We start from the raw sequence: 14,798 nt of genomic DNA, 5'->3' as shown, positions 1-14,798 counted from the left end.
AAACTTTGATCCGTATTCAACCAACATAACATTGAATCCATATGTTCCAAAACTAATCGAGGCAACAAATATTTCTCAATAAAGGACTTATCACATGAATTGGAACTTTCTTTTGAATCGGAGCAAAATATATTTTATACCATCAAAGATACTTGGTCTAATAAGATTTTGACAAATTTCATCCTCGGTAGCCAATAGCCCTCTACTAGGAATCACTTTTTCAGTAACCACTAACCAGTAGCCTTCCACTAGGAGCTGCATATTGTTGTCAGTAGTCCCGTTAACCTACTAGCACCAACTATTTTTCTAATTTCATTATCTCAAATGCACATTTTCAAAGTTCACTTAATAATCAATAGTCTTTACACCTACTAGGAATCAATATTTTTCTTTCACATGACTAGTAGCCTAAACACCTACTAACTGTCATGTGTTTATCACTATATTTCCTTCACATTACTAGTAGTCTTAACACCTACTAACCGTCATGTGTTTTTCTCGTGCGGCCAGTTATTACTAGGAAGTAGGAACAACTTTATTTCCATCTCGTCAAGAAAACATGGTCCTTTTATTTCGAACCGAAGCAACAAGCAAATTTTTTGATGTGTAAAATTGATCCAACTCTTTCAATGAGAGCACTATTAATTCAAGGCAACAAATAATTATTGGATCAAGTACGTAATCTTTGATCCATATTAGACCGAGGGAGCATCAATTCGAGGCAACAAGTACGTTTCGGATCCAGTATGAAAATATTAATACATATAAAACCGACGTAACATTGAACATAGATCTTGAGCATCTCCCAACATAACCCACTCGAAGGGCCAACATATCAAGCTTAATATCTCGTTCTGTGCTTTTAATTATTTTCTCGTCTTATATTAGGCCAAAATTAGAGGCCAAACAAACTAGTTTGGTTTATACCCCAAACAAACTAGTTTGGTTTATACCCCAAACCAGCTATTTTCTTGATGAACTAAACCACTTCATTAGGAAAGTCGTTGCTTTACCTGGTTTATCAAGAATGGTCCATTACACATGCGATTTCTATGACGAGTATCGAAACTGGGCCAAAATACCTGCTACGTCTAGGACAACATCTAGAACCTAACTGACATGTCAAAAATTCGCCAAATACATAGTATTCGAGAGATGGACCAAAGCTTAAATTTCATGATTGAGAACATACAACTCTCAATGTGTTACTTGAGTTAGGCCCTATCCTACCTCTAATACTCACGACCTTCTACTCAATAACTTCTTTGCCCAACAACCACCAAATGGATGGACCGAGTTATGCTGCTCATTACATTCATCAACCACCAATTTGTGTTTTTAACATCCGAAATTGCCAATTGAATTAGATCTAGTTAGGCTAGTAATTATGCTAAGCAAATATAGCTGAGTACATAAATAGCATCACCAGTTCACAAATGTTCACATAACTATTAAATAGTCCCTTGGCACAAATACTACAAAGGACAAACTACAAATGCCTTGTTCGGTTGTGAGTTTGGAAAATTTTTGGGTTTGGTTTTTGGGTAATGAGTGAGGAGAGAAAATACGGTAATAATTGGGGATAGGGGTAATGAGTAGAGAGAGATAGACAGAGAAATGAGATTAGTGATTGGATATAGGGGTAATGAGTGAAGAGAGAAATGAAAGTAATGATTGGAAATATAGGTAATGAGTGGATTTGGGTTTGGAATTTCCAAACCCACAACCGAACAAGGGCAAAGTGTATGAACAACGAGACGAAAGAGAGTACTTGCCTGTTGAACATCCAGCCCTCGAGCCCAAACATCAATAGTGATTAGAACATGGGTGTCACGATCTCGGAACTCTTTCATTGTTGCATCTCTCTCCTTCTGGGGCATATCTCCATGCATAGAAGAGACAGTAAAGTTGTTGCTAGGCATCTTCTCAGTTAGCCAATCAACCTACACATAAAACATGGTAGTTAAATACAAAAGAACTTATTGAAATTAAACTGTTCTATTAATCACTGGAAAGTGGCCAAGTACAACTCAAGCTCTATAAACAGTGGCCAAGTATAACTCAAGCTCTACAAACAGAAAGAAAATATTCTTGAATAACTTCTACCTCTTGGCAAACATCGTAGAGAACCATGTAAATGATACAATTATTCTTTTTACAGATGTAGATAAGATTTGAAACTACAAAAACACATTACTCATCCCTGAAGTCAGTACAAGAACAGAATACATGAAATATCTTTGATCATCTAACACAGTGTGGTTATAAAAGTTACACCTAGAAGAGAAAGATTTGTAGCATCAAATGAGTACTGCAATGGAAAAACTAACATAGAATTCATTGTTTTAAATTACCTTAATGTCATAAAGTGTCCCAAACCATCCACACGAGAGAGAAAAAGGAAAAAAAAAAAACTGACTACCAACATACCTGGTAAGCAAGTTTGGTACGAGCCAAATCCAATGGATAAGTGCACAAAACTGCTGTTCCTCCAGATGCTGAACCAGCTAAAAAATCTACAATGGGACCCGTTCCCAAGGCAGAGTAGTTATCCAGGATCCAATCTCGATACTGCTCATATGTCATGAAATGAAATGCCGCATAGGGAATAATCCGAAGGACGCTAGCTCCATTTCATCTGGAAGAGATGATAACAAGAGTTTAAACATCTTTGTCCAAGAAACAAGTCAAGTTGAAAATGACCAAATATTGTAACTTAGAACTTACTTATAGAATCCTAAACCACCTTCATGCTTTAGTACACTTTCTTCAGTGACTGATAGACCCCTAGAGAATGGAACCCTTCGGTTCTAGTCTACACATATCACACAAGATGGGAGGGTTAGAAAAATATTTAAGGTATTTGCAGAGGCGACAACTAGGTAAAACATATATCTAATATAAGTAAATCATCAAGAAGAAAATACGGCAGATGCTTAACAAGCACCAAAGTTGTAAATTCCATAAAGAAATCATCCAAAACATAAGAAACCTTCACATAAGTACTTCAATTACTACTAACGGAAACCAATAGGAAGAAGAAAAAGAAACCCAAAAATAGCTAATTTGGGGGTTATGCCGTTATGGTGCAATGGCATTAGTTTGTAGAAACAAGTTTTGGTGTTTTTGTAATCCTTTACAATGAGAAAAAACTCAATGTGTAACACCAGAAGACAATCCACACACTCCAAATATAAGCAGAGTGAAAAGATTACTCAAAATCCGTAACAAGCTTGAACCCACTACATTAAATCCAACTTATCATGAAAAAAAACGTTCACCTGCAAGAGTATTTTAATCTGTCCCAAAGGAGCAACAGCAGTTTTTGCAAATGCTCCAGCAGTGCCTCCTGCGATAAGTTCCCTGACATATCCGGGCAAACAATCAACCAATACAACCTCTCTATCCACCGCTGACCCATCAACAAGCCCTGCCACATCTGTGGACAAACTACAAAGTATATGAACAACGAAACGAAAGAGAGTACTTGCCTGTTGAACATCCAGCCCTCAAGCCCAAACATCAATAGTGATCAGAACGTGGGTGTCACCATCTTGGAACTCTTTCATTGTTGCATCTCTCTCCTTCTAGGGCATAACTCCATGCATAGGAGAGACAGTAAAGTTGTTGCTAGGCATCTTCTCAGTCAGCCAATCAACCTGTACATAAAACATGGCAGTTAAATACAGATGAACTTATTGAAATTCGACTGTTCTATTAATCACTGGAAAGTGGCCAAGTACAACTCAAGCTCTATAAACAGTGGCCAAGTACAACTCAAGCTCTACAAATAGAAAGAAAATATTTCCATCCCAATGCATTGTCCTTGACAATCAAAGATAGCCCCCAAATCCTTTCCTTTACAATATTTTGGCATAGATAATATTCTACATCCCAAAAGTAATCCATACAAGGTCAAATAGCAAATAAACACCAATCAAATACTCTGAAAGTTTCAGCAGCCAATTTGTCCCTTGATCAACCAGATGGAATGGAATAGTAGAATGATGGATGTGTAAGTTGAAACTACAAGGGAGTTGACTAAGACAAGGAATGTACTCATTACCTTCAATAAACAGAGGTTGAATGTAAAAAACACAGGGCATTATTCTAGTCTTTGAAGTTAATTAAACCCCGTTTTCAAATGAAGGAACCGAAGGGAACACATTTTGGCCAACTTCAAGACAGGTCTAATTACTTGGATTTCAAATGTTGGATTCTTACTATGATATAGGCCTAAATCAATCATAGGATACAAACTTAATGGATAGCTGGCTGATTATCTAAAACAAATGCAATCAACTAAACTGAATAGATTAAAATTGATAGCAACAAATCAAAAGGGTACGGCCAACAGTTGAAAACACCAGATTTGGTCATCTTAATTGGGCATTAACATTAACAATTTCAATTATAAAACTGCATCTGGAGTTATATGAAGCATGGGTACGTCAAAAATGATGCCTCTGAATACATATTTGATGTTGGTATAGCCCGGGCATGACTGATTGTATGGGGTATAAGGTACATGAATTACGTGACCAATTTTTTCTTAATACTGTTATAGCCGATCACCATTTGGGCATATCTACGGTGCGTACAGGTACTTAAGTGGATACGGAGAGGCTTCAACATAATTTTCTTGCACTACATGGAAAAGAAATATATTGTTAAGCCGATGCCAACACCTATTCCCTCTGCATACCGGGAAATAAAGAATTAGACACAAAAATGCATATACATTTAGATCCCAATTACATTTTGTCTACTATTAATATGCCATAAACTGCATCACAATGAGACATTAAGTACATCAACACTCAATATCATGAACAAGACCACTGAAAACAATACCTTCCGCATTGTGTTGCACAAAATAACAGCCTGGGTGATGGTAAGGGTATCATAAAGATCACACAAAGTATCAAACTTCCACTCCTCCCTTTCTACTGCAACGAAGAACTGCTTATGCAATATTTGGAAAATATAGTTAAAAGGCAATTAACAGGGAATGAAATTTGAATTTTAGATTCTCAAAACTCAAAAGGAAGATAAAGAGCAAAAGATAAGTTACCTCAATAGTCAACTCATCACGTTTAACAAGAATCCTAATAGGATCATTCATAAATTTGCTCGTCGTCTCCAAAATTTCATTAGGAAGGGTAGCAGATATCAAAACCACCTGCAATAAAGTTCAGATATTATACATTCTAAATATTCAACCATGCCACTCCCGGCAGGATCTGCACACGTCTCCATGTGTGAGCAGCTAACTACCAGTAATGCGAACCCAAATTATGTCTCAGCACAAGCTAGGTGCATGCTTAAATAAGTAACTACAAACAAAATTATCATAATTATGTCTCAGCACAAGCTAGGCGCATGCTTAAATCAGTAACTACACACAAAATTGTCATAAACCAGTAGAAGCTCTGGTGGAAGGTATCTGACTATCTGTAGACATCATAAATTTGATCCTTAAAACCTCAGCTAAGCATCTCATCCGACTCATCCTAGCTCTGGTGGAAGGTATCTGACTATCTGTAGACATCATAAATTTGATCCTTAAAACCTCGGCTTAGCATCTCATCAGACTCTTCCTGTTGCAATATCGATTACATAGAAATGAATTCCCCAAGTGATATCCTCAACATTTAACAATAATCTCTACAAAAAGAACCGGACATAGAAAAATAGCAGAAATAACTAAATGAAAAAAAAAATACAAAAACGGGAAGTTATACTCACAAGAACCAACATTTTGATAGCTCTAGTCCACAATGTTCTCTGCTTGATCATGTCACAAACTCTCCGAAGAGTTCCAGAAACCACATGAACTCCACTTTCTAGTCTTCTGATATCCTCACCTATGCTTTTGCCTCCAACGCATGCAAGGGTCTGTATATTAAGGATATTCCCAAGGGCTAATATCGTCTTTTCTGTTTGAGTAGCTAGTTCCCGTGTCAGTCACAATATCAATGCTTGGACCCTGTGAGATTGAAATGAATTTATCAAGCTGCAAGATATTTAAAAGCTAACAAAGAAGTTAACTAAACCTTTGACTATAGTAGAAAGAGGAAATTGTTAATATTATAATCGACTATTCCAGTCAATCCCACACTGCTTTTTTCTTTTCTACATCTCCTTTTCATCCACAAAGCAATACACCCATCTTTTCCACATAAAGTTTGCCTAACCAATCACCATCGGACCATCCTCCAGTTATTCAATCCAGTTCCCCGAAGAGACGGGAATGGGTGTTTGAATAATCTCAGGATACCCCCTTCTTTATATTTTGATTTTGATGGTGAGTCTCAGGATACCTTTACGCAACTCATTGCGTAATTTGACAAAAGGAAAAATAGAAGTTTCACAGGGGACCTGCTCAGAACTTTGGCATTTTAACTTTGTGTTCAAGACTGTATGCTTTATTGATAGGAACACGACTCTGGTTTTTCATAGCAATGTTTTTGTTCAATCACAAGGTCAAAAGTACCCTTATCGGGCATCCAGTTAAGGGTATGGGATTTGTAACTTGAGTTCACCAAAAAACTCAGGATAAATCTTGCACACTGTGTATAGAATAACATATAGCACTTGTTAAAAACATATTTATCCTAGGACACAAGACCAAAACACAGATTTGTTAAAAACTTAGTATGTCTATTTTTCATGTCCCTGTGTTTTTAAGATGGCAATTAGATGAATCAGAAACTTGGACATATACATGCACAATGCACCCAACCCCCATGCACGAGTTCTTATAACTTAAGAGTATTTGGGGCAATACCATGGGTATTGCCCTAATAGTGACCCAAAAATAGAAAGATATGTCAGTGTCATTAAAAAATGCTACCAAACACAAAGCAAATGCTACAATATAAAGAAACCAACATAAAACGCAGAAAGCCATCAAATGGGAACAACAGAAAGACATCAATCGGAATTACGGTCCTCTTACAAACAACATACTCCAAGCCCTAGACTACAGGATAAATCAAATACGAAAACAGCACAAGCCCTACGCGTCCACAAACAACATAATACACAAAAACCCCAAACACGCATACTTATGTAACTTTATAGTCATTGTTTAAACCCCAAAAAAAGAGGAGGGGCAAGGACATTAGGGTACGGACTGGCAAACGGCGAGGGCAATCATGGAGGAAATTATTATATGATTGAAAATTGCAACGAGACGCAATATAGCAAGAAGAGAAAAAAAAAAAAAAAACAAATCCATCAAAATTAGGGTTCTGCAACAAGCAACATTCACCAAGCCCTAAAATACAAGATTTCCGGAACCAAATACAAAGACAAGACGAACCCTGTTCCTCCAGAAACAACATAAAACGCTCAAACACTAAAACGACAAAGTGTTGGGTGACGACGGTCTAGCAAGAGATTGAATCGGAGCAACATATATTTTGGACCCATCAAAGATACTTGGTCTAACAAAATAGTGACAACCTCACTCAACCCAACTGATTCAATTTCTTACTTCAACTTGACGAAACAAGAAAAAGGCTGAATGTGCAAACTCAAAAGAAATAAATGAGGATAGCTTGAAGCCTTAAATGATAAGCAAAGCTACTGTCAAGTTCATGAAATCCCTTTTCTACACTAATCAAGTTCATGAACTCCAATAATTCATGAAGTATTCAAGAAACTAATTTGGTTCCATGGTGCAAAATTGATAGTTCAATATCCAGGAGGAAAACTTATGTTGATACAACACAATTAGGAGAAATTATACATCACTAGAGAGACGTATATCAGACTCATGTTCTCACTTTGTTTTTCAACTTGTAAGCAGGTATGCTGTAATGTTAGAGCATTTCAAACTTCAAAGTCAATAATATACTGAGACTACCATGGATCATCCACAAAGTTTGCAAAAAAGGAAAATGAGGAATCGAGGAACATTAGGTAGATGCTCATTACCAAGTCCATTAATCACTTTCACTGTCAGAAAGCTCGACCGCAATAGAAAGAATATGAGCCCAGTTCCTCTAAAACAAGTAACTTTCTACCACCAAACATAGTGCACCAAGGTTTTAAAGGAGTTCCATTAGAGTGCAAAAGGAGGACAATAGAACCTAAAACATCACAATTTAAAGTAGCATCATTTGGTAAGATTTTCACTTGAGAAAACCTCTATATGCAGTTTTCAAGTGACATCAATTTCTTTCCAATTGTTTGCTACTATTGTTAGAAGTTAATTTGTAATTATCTAGAAGTCTGAAGAAGTCTTGTGGAAAGGTCTAGAATTGGTTAAGATTAATTGAGTCTTATCTTGAAGTTGGAAGGTCAAGAGTTAATATTATCTAGTTACATCAGCAAGTATAAATAGGAGATCCTGATGTAATCTTTGGAGGTAAGTACCAAGAATAAAATTCCAGAAAAATGCTTCTCTTTGCTGCACCTCAGTACTAGTAAATCTTGGGCAAATCCAACTATAGTTTTCGTTACGCCAACAAATTTGGTATCAGAGCTATCTTAGCAGCCCCTTCATGGCATCAACTCCAACCCCTACCATGTTTAAATATTCTCCAAGTCAAGTCCCCATCTTCGAAGGAGAACACTATGACTACTGGAGTAGCGAAATGGAGAATTTTTTTGTATCTGAAGACGTATGGGAAGCTGTTGAAAAAGGCGTGCCAGATCATCCTGAAGCTGCGACACAAGCAGCACAAAAGCAGCATAAGGAGAACAACAAAAAAGATGCAATTGCACTCCACTACATCAAACAAGGGGTAAGCAAACCAATCTATCCTAGAATTTTCAATGCAAAGAGTGCAAAAGAAGCATGGGATGTGCTGAAAGAGGAGTTTCAAGGAAATGAAAAAGTTGTTTCCATAAAGTTGCAATCTATGTGGAGAGATTTTGATAACTTATCAATGAAAGAGAGTGAATGCATTAGAGATTTTTTCTCTAAAGTTGCTGAGATTGTTAATCAAATTAAAAGCCATGGTGAAGCCATTCAAGATAAGAAGGTGGTCGAGAAAATTCTCAGGAGTTTACCTCCCAAGTTTGATCATTGTGTTGCTGCCATAGAAGAAGCTAAAGACTTGTCAAAAATGACAATGTTTGAACTAATGGGTTCACTCCAAGCACATGAGCAAAGAATTAACAGGTCTTCGACTCAGCCAACTCAGCCAGTAGAACAAGCATTTCAGTCCAAACTCAACATTTCAGAGGGAAAGAATAACAAGTCCCAACAAGAGCAAGAGCAAAGAAAAGGTTCGCACCAAGGCAATGGTCACATGCAAGAAGACATCAAAATCAGAACAATGGTAACAACAAATGGAAAGGCAGTAGAGCAAAATGGCAGCAAAATATAGGTAACTCTAATCCTTGCTGCATTATTTGCAAAAGATCAAATCATGAATCAAAGAATTGTCGTTATAGATGCACCAAATGCCGAGTCCCTGATCATTCACAAAGAGATTGTTGGTTCCAAAAGGGAAAAAGAAAAGGATGAGGCAAATTTCACAAAAGAAAGTTAAGAGGAGCAATTATTTTATTCTTGCATGGCTGCTAATCATGAATCACAGCATATATGGTACTTCGACAATGGTTGCAGCAACCATATGACAGGAAATCGGGATTTCTTCGTTGAGCTGGACAGCAAATTCCATTCGCAAGTGAAGCTTGGTGATGGAAAAATGCAAAGTGCTGAAGGAAAGGGAGTCATTGCTATTCATACCAAGGGAGGTAACAAAAAGCTTATTAGTGATGTTCTCTATGTTCCAAACTTTACTCAAAATCTCTTAATTGTTGGGCAATTGCTGCAAAGAGGTTTTTCACTATTTTTAGATGATGGAAAATGCAAATTGTAGACAAGAAGAACAATCACTTGGTGGCAAATGCTGATATGTCACCAAACAAAGTTTTCCCTCTTACTTTTCAACTCCAAGAGGATGCTGCTTTTAAGAGTGAATGCCTAGATAAAACGCACTTATGGCATTTGAGATATGGGCATTTGAATAGCAGGGGTTTGCAGCTTTTACGAAAAAAGAAAATGGTGATTGGACTTCCTAGTATAGAGGCGCAGGAAAGAATTTGTGAGGGCTGCATCTATGGTAAAATGCATCAATTTCCTTTTCCCAAAACATCTTGGCATTCTAAAGCCCCTGTAGAATTGGTGCATGCTGATATATGTGGTCCTACTAGGACTCCTAATCTTAACAACAAAAGATATTTCATTATTTTTGTTGATGACTTCACCAGAATGATGTGGCTGTATTTTTTGAGTGAAAAATCAGAAGCTTTCCCGACCTTCCTCCAATTCAAAGCCCTGGTGGAGAAGCAAAGCGGATGGGAAATACAAACCCTTCGCACAGATCGTGGAGGAGAAGTTATCTACACTCCATTCATGAATTATTGCAAAGAAAATGGCATTCAAACGTAGCTTACTGTTCGGCATACTCCTCAACAAAATGGAGTCGCTGAAAGGAAAAATCGCACCATTGTGGAGATGGCCAGGAGCATGCTGAAAGGCAAAGGTTTGCCGAAAAAATTATGGGCTGATGCAGTTCATACTGCGGTCTATATTCTGAATCGATCTCCTACAAAGGCAGTGCTCAATAAAACTCCATTTGAGGCATGGAGCAAGAGGAAGCCATTGGTTGATCACTTCAAAGTATTTGGCAGCATTGCTTATGCTTTAAATCAAGCTCAAAACAGGGATAAATTTGATGAGAAAGGGCAGAAGTATGTCTTTCTTGGCTATAGCGATGAATCGAAAGGTTATCGTCTTCTCAATCCTTCAACCAATCAGCTTGTGATCTCAAGAGATGTTATTTTTGATGAGATGGCAGCATGGTAATGGAGTCCTGAGAACTCCAAATGAAGTTCCTCATTCTCAACAAGCTAGTGCAAGCGCAGGATCACCAAGTTCAAGCTCTTTAAATCCCGACGCTTATGATTCGGATTCTCCACCAAGAAAGGTACGCTCGTTGAGAGATATATATGAATCATGCGATGTTGCATTTTTTGCTTCCGAACCTTAGAATTTTGAGGAGGCAGCTAAACAAGAGGCGTGGATACAAGCAATGAATGAAGAGATTGCGATGATAGAGAAGAACAACACTTGGGAGCTTACAGATTTACCAAAAGGCAAACAAGTGGTTGGTTTGAAGTGGATATACAAAACCAAGTATAAGGAAGACGGTTCTATACAAAGCATAAGGCTCGATTGGTCGCAAAAGGCTATTCACAACAGCCCGGTGTGGACTACAATGAAACATTTGCACCTGTGGTGCAGATGGAGACGATACGGACTGTTCTTGCTTTGGCAACTCAATTTGAACTGAATGTATTCCAACTCGACGTTAAATCTGCATTCTTAAATGGAGAATTAGAAGAAGAGGTATATGTCGAGCAACCCCAAGGATATGCAGTAAAAGGAAAAGAAGAAAAAGTCTATCGACTTCGGAAGGCATTATACGGCTTCAAGCAGGCTCCTCGGGCATGGAACAGCAGGATTGATGGTTACTTTTGCAGAAAGGGTTTCCTAAGAAGCTCTAGTGAACCATCTCTTTATGTGAAGAAAGAAGGTTCTAATTTCTTGGTGGTGTGCTTATATGTCGATGACTTAATTTACTTTGGCACAAACATGAAGCTGGTTGCAGAATTTAAAAATCAAATGATGAAGGAATTTGAGATGACAGATTTGGGTCTTATGCGATACTTTCTGGGAATGCAAGTTAAGCAAGCCAAAGGGGAAATTTTCTTATCTCAACAGAAGTACATCAAAGACTTGCTTAAAAAGTTCCACATGGAAAATTGCAAACCAGTGGCTACACCTATGGTTCCAAATGAGAAGCTACTGCAAAATGATGGAGCAAATCTGGTGGATGCAAAGACTTATAGAAGTTTGGTTGGTTCCTTAATTTATCTAACAAATACTAGACTAGACTTCACGTTTTCTGTGAGCTTGATTTCAAGATACCTGAATCAACCAAGTAAGAACCATTATGCAGCAGCGAAAAGGATACTCCGGTATCTACAAGGAACCAGGAGGCATGGCATCAAGTTGGTGAAAGAATCAAAATGTACTTTAGTCAGATACACCGACAGTGACTGGGCAGGTTCTCTTGATGATCGCAAGAGCACATGTGGTTATGTTTTTTGCCTAGGCTCCAATGTGATTTCATGGAGTTCAAGGAAACAGAAATCTGTGGCATTATCTTCGTCTGAAGCAGAGTATATCGCCGCAGCGGAAGCCGCTTGTGAAGCTGTCTGGTTGAGAAGACTACTCAAAGATTTGCAGCTAGAGCAAAGAGAGCCGACAAGAATATTCTGTGATAACATGTCAGCAATTGCGATGAGCAAAAATCCAGTTTTTCATGCTCGTTCAAAACACATTGAGCTTCGCCATCATTTCATTCGAGATTTGATCAGCAAAGAAGAAACTGATATGGAGTTTATCAGCACCAATGACCAGCCAGCAGATATTCTCACCACAGCAGTGACTTCGGAGAAGCTTGATAAATTCAAGACCCAATTGAAAATTACAAATTAAGAAGGTGTGTTAGAAGTTAATTTGTAATTATCTAGAAGTCTGAAGAAGTCTTGTAGAAAGGTCTAGAATTGGTTAAGATTAATTGAGTCTTATCTTGAAGTTGGAAGGTCAAGAGTTAATATTATCTAGTTACATCAGCAAGTATAAACAGGAGATCCTGATGTAATCTTTGGAGGTAAGTACCAAGAATAAAATTCTAGAAAAATACTTCTCTTTGCTGCACCTAAGTACTAGTAAATCTTGGAAAAATCCAACTATAGTTTTCGTTATGCCAACAACCTTACGTACGTGTTTTAACTCTTGGGGCCATACGGATCCAAAAATTCTATACAATGGGGGCACCAATTTCTACTAACAAAAATTTGAAGTCCTAGACTAGACTTCATCATATGCAAAAGGCCCTAAACTCAGTATCAAGAAGCCCTAATCAAAAAGTTCAATTCGGCCAATTATTCAATAGTACTCTCGGAGTACCATGTTTCATTGCGATACTTCCCAGTTTCGACAAATAAAAGATCGTCGGGGGCACCAATTTCTACTAACAAAAATTTAAAGAACTAAACTAGACTTCATCATATGCAAAAGGCCCTAAACTCAGTATCAAGAAGCCCTAATCAAAAAGTTCAATTCCGCCAATTATTCAGTAGTACTCTCGGAGTACCATGTTTCATTGCGATACTTCCCAGTTCCGACAAATAAAAGATCGTCGGGGGCACCAATTTCTACTAACAAAAATTTAAAGAACTAAACTAGACTTCATCATATGCAAAAGGCCCTAAACTCAGTATCAAGAAGCCCTAATCAAAAAGTTCAATTCCGTCAATTATTCAGTAGTACTCTCGGAGTACCATGTTTCATTGCGGTACTTCCCAGTTCCCACAAATAAAAGATCGCCGCCACACAATGTGGGTCACTCATTGTGTCCTCATCACCCAACAAAAGTGAATGATAAATCCCCTACTGCAAAATTTGTCGTAAAATGTAGAGAGACAATTGGTGTATGTGTATAAAGCTGTAAAATCATTCTCTAAAAACCCTAATTAAAAAACCAATTTATATAGATACATGTGCTGCATATGAAAAAATGCGTGTTAAAAAATCCCTAAACTCAGTTGCACAAATTCCCAATCAAAAGGCCAATTAACATATCTACTTTAACTATGCATCACGAAGTTGTAACACATACAGACCTCGGCTTTGGTTTAGGTCGGTGACGGAAGATGGCAAACGACAAAGAACGACGACTGACGACGGTCTTCTCAAGATCTCAACTACGAATCCACATCGAATCCACGTGTTCCAAAACCAATCGAGGCAATAAATATTTCTCAATACTAGCTTATTAAATGAATAGGGCCTTCCTTTTGAATCGGAACATTTATTTTAGATCAACAAAAGACACTTGGTCAAACAAGATTTTGACAAATTGCGTCCTCAAGAGGTAGTAGCCCTCTACTAGGAATCAATTTTTCAGTAACCAATAGCCTTATCCAAGGAGCTACATATTGTGGTCACAAGTCTCGTTAACCTACTAACCGCTAGAAAACCACTGTTTTTCAGATTTCATTATCTCAAATGCACACTTTTAGACTTCTTATCACTTAGTGATGAGTAGTCTTTACGTCTCCTATGAACCACTATTTTCAATTCACATGACTAGTAGTCTAAACACCTACTAACCGTCGTGTTTTTCTTGTGTGGTCATAGGAAGTAGGAACAATTTCTTTTATTTCCATCTGATCAAGAAAACATGGTCCTTTCATTTCAAACCGAAGCAATAGGAAATTTTTTGGATCTATAAAATTGATTCAATGAGAGCAACATAAACTCGAGGTAACAAATACTTATTGGATCTAGTACGTATCTTTGATCTATATTAGACCAAGGCACCATCAATTCGAGGCAACAAGTATGTTTTAGATCCAGTACGTAAACTTCAATCCATATTAAACCGATGTAACATTGAATACACATGTTCCAAAACTAATCGATGCAACAAATATTTCTAAATACAGGACTTATCAGATAAATTGAGCCTTTCTTTTTAATCGGAGAAAAATATACTTTATACGCATCAAAGATACTTGGTCTAACAAGAAATAAACAAATTATGTCCTCCGTAGCCAGTAACCCTCTACTAGGAATCACTTTTTCAGTAACCAATAGCCTTCTACTAGGAGCTACATATTGTGGCCAATAATCTCGTTAACCTACTACGAAACACTGTTTTTCCGATTTCATTGTCCTAAATGCACACTTTCAGAGTTCT

At 37.5% G+C, this 14,798-nt stretch overlaps 2 protein-coding genes across 2 annotated transcripts in view; one reads left to right on the top strand and one right to left on the bottom strand.

Moving 5' to 3' along the window:
- The window catches only part of LOC131333134 (eukaryotic initiation factor 4A-3-like), a 38,477-nt gene extending 29,759 nt beyond the window's left edge, over positions 1-8,718 (bottom strand). The window contains exons 1-6 of the mRNA XM_058367489.1: positions 8,386-8,718; positions 5,749-5,989; positions 5,407-5,454; positions 5,075-5,182; positions 4,855-4,962; positions 1,776-1,943 (exon numbers count right to left, since the gene is read on the bottom strand). Coding sequence (XP_058223472.1) covers positions 1,776-1,943; positions 4,855-4,962; positions 5,075-5,182; positions 5,407-5,454; positions 5,749-5,799 — 483 coding nt within the window. The 5' untranslated portion in view covers positions 5,800-5,989; positions 8,386-8,718. The remainder of the gene's footprint in view (positions 1-1,775; positions 1,944-4,854; positions 4,963-5,074; positions 5,183-5,406; positions 5,455-5,748; positions 5,990-8,385) is intronic.
- LOC131332766 (uncharacterized) lies at positions 8,607-9,344 on the top strand. Its single transcript, XM_058367062.1, has one exon. It carries the CDS (start codon positions 8,607-8,609, stop codon positions 9,342-9,344), a length of 738 nt encoding a protein of 245 aa, XP_058223045.1.
- The last annotated feature ends 5,454 nt before the right edge of the window (positions 9,345-14,798 follow it).

The sequence above is a fragment of the Rhododendron vialii genome, chromosome 7a, assembly GCF_030253575.1.
Source record: "Rhododendron vialii isolate Sample 1 chromosome 7a, ASM3025357v1".
Lineage (NCBI taxonomy): Eukaryota > Viridiplantae > Streptophyta > Magnoliopsida > Ericales > Ericaceae > Rhododendron > Rhododendron vialii.
Note: the sequence above shows the minus strand (reverse complement) of the source record. Positions and strands in the feature narration are given on the sequence as shown.

Coding starts and splice junctions, on each gene's coding strand:
- LOC131332766 (XM_058367062.1), top strand. CDS start 8,607: ATGGAGAATTTTTTTGTATCTGAAGACGTATGGGAAGCTGTTGAAAAA.